General features: G+C 41.6%; 1 protein-coding gene across 1 annotated transcript; it reads left to right on the plus strand.

Annotated features, from left to right (window-relative positions):
• The first annotated feature begins 4,928 nt into the window (after window positions 1-4,928).
• On the plus strand, window positions 4,929-5,864 carry LOC149862646 (olfactory receptor 5BS1-like). Its single transcript, XM_090054525.1, has one exon. The coding sequence runs from the start codon at window positions 4,929-4,931 to the stop codon at window positions 5,862-5,864; it is 936 nt and encodes a 311-aa protein (XP_089910651.1).
• Window positions 5,865-6,946: the final 1,082 nt, after the last annotated feature.

Genomic DNA, 6,946 nt, shown 5'->3' on the forward strand with positions numbered 1-6,946 from the left:
GAGACCTTGATATCCCACTGTTTCAGGTAATAGATAGGAACTGTCCTTGGTATGGTTTAACAGGTTCTAGTGTAGGGCAGTGAAGTCTCCCCACAAGCAATCATCGGACCTCATCTTGTTCCCCTTTTCTGGCTTCTCAGGCTTCCATCCTGTTGTCTTTCCTGCCATGCCTTGGTGTTATAGTCTGATAGAGAGGCTGCCCCTAGAGGGCACAGAGGTTTTGTGTCAGGTCTTAGGTACTTGCCTGGGCTGAGGCCCACTGACCTTGAGCCATTATACTCTGACTGGTCCCCTCCACACAAGGTCCCCTCTCCAAGGTCCCTAGAGTCTCAGGCCCCACCCTCACCCCTCCCAGGATCTGGGACCGTCAGCTCCAATCTCACCTCTCATGCGCTCTGGGCCCTTCAGCCCCAGTCTTGAACTCATGGGTTCTATCCCCCCACCCGGGAGGGGACTAGAGGCTACTGCATAGGGTCTAGTCCCCTCTGCCCCGGTCTTATCACTCATGGACTTTTTGTCCCTTGGATTTAATCTCACCCCTCATGGGCTGTAGACTCGCGGCCCCAATCTTTCTGGTCTCACACTACAGTCACTCTGCTGATAGTAATGCTTTCCTGCTTTGAAAGATGTAGTACTTGTGGTGCCCCTGGATCCCTTCCCATAGTATGTATACCCCTTCTCATGGTATTTTTGCAGTACAAGTTAACAAAGACACCCATGTAGCCTCTTGCCATGCACTATAGGCTATGCTCAGGAAGGGTAGGTAAAAAAAGAGTGGAGGCATGCTCCCTGGGAGTGTAAATGTCATCAAACTGTACCTAGTAAGAAATTTTGTCTAGCAAATGTTCAATTGCAGGTGGCAAGGAATGTTGTCCCATGTTTTAGCTCAAGAACCTAGTGGTTAAGGCACTTGCCCAGAAAGTAATAGACTAAAGGTCTATGTCCCCTACCACTCAGGGAAGGCTTCATCTCTCTGACTTTGGCTCAGAGTGCCCTAATTTCCAGGACACAAGTTAGACAGTATCAAGAAAGGGCACTCCTCCTACTCCCACCTTTTCCAGGGCTACAGTTTGAAGACTTTTGTTCAGTTATGTGTGTGCACAGCCACAGATCTGCCCAGCCAAACATCAGCCTACTTTATATGCCCAGTACAATGTACATGGAGTAGGAGTGCATGAGTTGTGCATAGATGGAAGTTATGCATCTGGGTGCCACTTGAGTAGGTAGAGTGAAAAAGGATTTTCCCTTAAGCTCCAAAAAAACAGGGTTTGCAAGACCCAAATACTGGCTTGGACACCTAAAACAACTAATAGGAAATCTTGAAGAGAAGACCTACTTGAAATGACTTTTAGGCTTGCGTCCAGGTTATTCAAGTGCCTGAACTAACACTAAGGAAGAAAGGGGGAGAGACATATCCTGTCATCCAGGAAGTGGAATCTCTGATTTCTAGGCTCTTTCCAACCTGAAGGGAATTAAACCCCTTCTCTGACCAGAGCAGTATTACCACCAGACTATTGGCTAAGGGAGTGGAGCACTTTTCTACTCCTCTCACTGAGCCTGAGGCATTTACTGCAAAGAATATAAATCAAGGGCTGGAAAAAGCACGTGGCATGGATGAAGTCTGTGTAGCCTAGTGCTTATGCCACTCAGCTTGGAGGAATTAGTCATTGGGTCAGTCGCGCTCACAAGGATATATCATGTTGTTATCTAGGGCCTATTTAATTACAATATATAAATGAGCCTGGAAACATTGATAAAATATCCAGGCTTATCCTTTCTCTGTTGTTGCTCTAAGGAGCACTTCCAGCTGTGGTTTAAAGGCAAGTGGTCAGAGACTCAGGCTTCTTTTTTCCTTGCTGCTGTTCTGACTCTGACCCTAACTCTTGCATCTTTCCCTACAAGGTAGCTAAGCTGCTTTTAGAGAAACGGTGAAGAGGGCCACCTTCCTAGTTTATTACAAAGCAAAATGGAAAGGTCAGTCTCCAATGACTGGGAGCTAAGGATTCGGCCTCACTAAGAAAAATGAGAAAACAGAACTCAGGTTTCCTGTTCCCTGAATGAATGTTTGAGTCTTTTGCCTGTTCTACAGAAGGTGCATTAGAATATTACCCATAAGAAGCAGTTTTAATTACTCTGGATATCAAGGGAATGGAGATGCTGGATGCATAGATTGAGTCAGGAGATGAAGCTTTGGAATGGGCCAGGAGTTTAGAAGCACTTCCCTCTTTGCTACTAGTTCACATGAGGCACATCCTGACTCTCTGAATAACTCTTCACAGGTCTTGTTTGTATAAGCATCATAAGTGCCTAATATCCCAGAACTAAACTAGATGCCTAAACCCTGAGAGGTAAAAATACCTCAGTGAAGATGCCAACGTGACCAATCTGGACTGGAAAGGCAAAAGCGCCCAAGTACTATGATACATGCTAGCTAATATCTACACAGTTTTTACATGAGGTAACATGAAGAGTTATATTCATGATGCTAAACTCTAAGATTATTAATCAGGTGTAGTCCACAAAAATTCCTTCTGAAATAATTGATACTGATTACTGGCAATGGGGGTCTGACAAAAATGGGTAGTGGTCTTGTCAGGCAGAAATCAGTCCATCAAAGTAAATAATTCATGGTACACTAATGCAATCACACTAAAGATACTGAAATCTCAAATCAAACATTTTAGGTCCAGTGCTGGGGTGTGTAGCACAGCCCAAAGGTGATTATACAGCATCGTGTCTAAGAGACAGTGTGCAGGGTGCAGACACAGAACGATTCGCCACAGTTCTTTGTGGTGCCATACCACATGCATGCATACCACAGGCCAAACATGTTAAGAGAAGAGAAAACCCCAAGTCTGAAAACTCCCTGGAGATACTGGGACAGTTCTTTACTTTCCTGCCATGCTGGGCTGTGGGGTAGCTTTACAATCACACCTCCTTGGAACACTTCCCTTGATTTGAATGTGACACATAGACAGGGAAGATCACCCCAAGACCAGGTCCCAAAAGGAACAAATGTTATTTCTTAACAACTAATTGGCCATTTGGGCATCAGATAAAAAAAATCCAGCAGATGATATAGAACTGATGCAAGTACATCAGATTCATTTCTGCCCTGGATGTCTCTCACCCCTAAGGTACAAGATGCTCTTATTCAGGAAAGCAAGTCAGCTACCCTATTTTAAATAATTCAGATGGGAAGTGGATGCACTCACTCTCATTCTTATAGAAGGGAAGAATGAAGCAGAAAACATTAACATCTCATATTTCCTGAATCTTGTTTCCACTGCTGGTGAGTTTCTTCTTTTGTATTTCTATGTAATATATTATATTCATTTTCAAATCACACTGTAAATGCAGTCATGGGGAATTCACTGTTTCCAGCTTCTTCCATACAGTTAGACAGCGGAGGGCACAAGACTCTTTGAAAAGAAACATCAAACTTGGTTTAATAATTCCCCATATTCTTACACTTGAAAAGGAAATGGATGTGCCCTGCCTGGACTTCCTCTCAAATATGGTTTTTATTTATTTATTTATTTGTGGCTGAAAACTTGCTGTCAAAACCAGCAGAAAAAAGCCTTTCAGACTTAAATGTCTGTCCCTAAAAATGTGCCGCCCATGACTTTCAGGTTTTGACTCACTGGATGAGAGTAATAGAAGTGGAAACATAGGATTCGCTCTCTTTTTGAGCTGTGTCATTCTCAGTGATCCATTCTCCTTCATGCTCCCTCTCATCCTGGCACCACACATTTTTCCTTGTTGGCTGCCACATAGACCAGCTTCAAGAGAAGGGTGTTTGGTTAAAATCCTTCCTACATGACAAAGACAAGAAATTTATCCCTCTCTCCCCTCTACCAGAGGTCTAATGGTTTGGATATCGGGCTGCTGGGTGTCAAAACCTTCCTCCTCAGATACCAGAAAGTTTCCTTGATGTGTTCTCTGAATGTGCTGTCAGCAAAAGCTATTTAGGATAGCCTGGGTAGAAATATCACTGTCTAGCCCCCAAGGAGAAATGGAATCTCAAATCTGCATGTATAGCAAAAGTCCGCTTATATGGCTACATTTGGGGATATAAGCAATTCTTATATAATTTGCAGGTTTTAATACAACTCCTTCAGGTATTCCAATGCGAAAACAAGTCTTTCAAGAGACAGTTGTGTCAGGAAATGTGCTAGAGGGAAAGTGCAAATCATTACAAGTTGTTTCAATACAAGAAGTGTTTGTGAAAACCTGAATTGAGGTTTTTTGTATGCCATATAACTATGGTGAATAAAAATATTTCATTTGTTTGCAGTGCCAATATTAATGAACAACTACCAACTTAAAGGTCTAGGCTGCTATGTAATTTATAGATTGAAATAGTTAATGTTTAGATACTATGAAGCTGTTTATTGTGAAATACTAAAAGTATTTTAGTTTAGGATATTGTTGCCATAATCAACTTCATTATTATCAACACTTAGTGACATGTTGTTTCTAGCCCCAGGAATCAAAGAGGAAACTAAATCATCTTTCCTCTTCTCCAACCCTCACTCTATCTCCTTTTCTCCCTTTCCAGTTACATAGTTATCTCATTGAGAAGGTACAAGCTTTCTTTACACTCATTCTCCTGCCGTCATGAGGAAGGAAGTAGGGGATGGATTTTATATAATACAAAGAAGCTTAGAAAATAAACCAAACACATGAATAAATTCAGAGACTTAAGAAAGCTATTCTCTTTTCAATAGGGATAGTTTCTTCATCCAAAAAAAACCCAATTTTTTTTTCATTGAAAAATATATGGAAACATAGAAGTTTAGACAGAATGAAAAAGTTTTTTATATAGAAGGTTCCTGACCCATAAGTGGAGAAGTACACTTTCTTCATGGTAATGGCTTTATTTTATTTATTCATATCTGCTTCTAGGTCCAAGGTTTGGTGAACAAATGGCCATGGGGAACCAAACGGCTGTCAGCTACTTTGTTCTGTCAGGTGTTTCCAGTGACCCACAGCTCCAGCCTTTCCTTTTTGTGGTGTTTCTACTGATATACCTACTAACTGTGGTGGGGAATGGCATGATCATGGTGGTGATAAGAGCTGATCCTCACCTTCACACACCCATGTATTTTCTCTTATTCCATTTATCCTTTCTTGACATCTTCTACTCTTCAGTCACTGTCCCAAAGATGCTGCAGAATTTCTTGACAGATAAGAAAACCATTTCTTTTAATGGCTGCCTTGCCCAGATGAGCTTAATTCTTTTGGTTTCCTGTACAGAAATTTTCATGCTATCAGCAATGGCCTATGATCGGTATGCTGCCATCTGTGACCCACTGCATTACTTTTGTACCATGAATAAGCAAGTCCGCATCAGACTAGTGGGTGGTACATGGCTGATCAGTGTCTTTCATGCATTGACAAATACTGCTCCTGTGTTACATTTACATTTCTGTGGGCCTAATGAACTGAACAATTTCAGTTGTGAGCTCCCATCTCTACTAGAAGTGTCCTGCACAGAGACCTTCATCAATAACATGACATTTCTCATTTCAGCTGTGAATTTAGGTTTGATATCCTTCTCCATCACCCTGGTCTCTTACATCTGTATCATTTCCACAGTCCTTAGGATACACTCTGTGGAGGGTAGGGGTAAAGCCTTCTCTACCTGCAGCTCCCACCTCACTGTGGTTGTTCTATATTACGGGGCTGGCATGTTTCGATATCTGAGACCCAGTCCAGCCTCTTCAGTCATTCTTGACAGACTGCTCTCTGTCCAGTACAGTATCTTAACCCCCATGCTAAATCCTATCATCTACAGCCTGAGAAACAAGGAGGTAAAAGAAGCTTTATGGAATATACTGCAGAAAATGAAAGACATGTGAAAGTATGTCAGCATTTGAAAACAATGTCATATGCTACTGTCACAGATAATTAACATATTCAGATGTCACATAAAAGGGTGCAATAGCCTTTTAATCTATACACGGGTAAGTTCTCCCTTAAGGACAGGAATGTTTGTACTGTCATAGGCATCTGCAATGTAATCGTTTTTTTGAAGGTGCTATCAGAGTAGAGATGCATGAAAAAAACATAAATGCTGCTGAAGTAATCTATAGCTGAGCGTGTATAAAATTGTTCATGTTTTCTATTCCAGCTTTTATGTTTTGGAGTGAGAATGGGTCTTCAGTCTTGTGGTGAGAGCAGTGAGTTGGGAAAAACATATCCCCAATGTTTCTGAACCATCATATTCAACAAGATAGATAGAAAAAGCTACTCTCTGAAACACTCCATAATGTAGACTCTAGAGGCAAGGTCCCTCAAGAATGAAATGGGAAATGTGGATTCCTTTCCCTCCCCCACCTCCAATATTGGTTGAAAGCTGTGAAACACATCTGACGGACATTACCAATTAGTGTTGCTCTTAACCAACAAAATGTATGTTGATGAAGATATTTATACACTGCTATCAGATCACCATCCATCAGAAATAAAGACAGCTGCACTTTGTCTGACACATCCATGAAAGGCCTGGAGATAAATTGCTTTCCTCTTACTTTTCAGAAGAGCCTTGTGCATACATTCAAACATTGACCAAGGCCCGCATGCTGCAGAATAAAACAAGGAGCTGAGGTCAAGTTGTATGTGCACTAGGTGACCTTCTATTAGCTGATGTAGTCATGCAAGTCATGGATAATTTAAGTTGCTAAATTTCTGTTTTGTGTTCTAGTCCTACTCATCACTCCTGTGGCCAGCCTCACTGCTAGAGGACAATCCCCTAGAGGACTTATATGTGCAAAATCCTGTACACTGTAGAAACTGTTATCATGTGTGGGTCTCACATAACAAATTCTCCTGGACCAGGTGAAATCAGACTTTAAAGTAACTAAGAAAGAAGTCTGTGGCAGCATAAGCCTGCAAATGGAATACTTTTTACCTATTTGTTGTGAGGAGTTTCTAAGCCATC

The sequence above is a fragment of the Crocodylus siamensis genome, chromosome 6, assembly GCF_052110815.1.
Source record: "Crocodylus siamensis isolate JL-2025a chromosome 6, ASM5211081v1, whole genome shotgun sequence".
Taxonomy (NCBI): Eukaryota; Metazoa; Chordata; order Crocodylia; family Crocodylidae; genus Crocodylus; species Crocodylus siamensis.

Bases quoted from the DNA above. Each gene is read 5' to 3' on its own strand.
- LOC149862646 (XM_090054525.1), top strand. From the start codon at position 4,929: ATGGCCATGGGGAACCAAACGGCTGTCAGCTACTTTGTTCTGTCAGGT.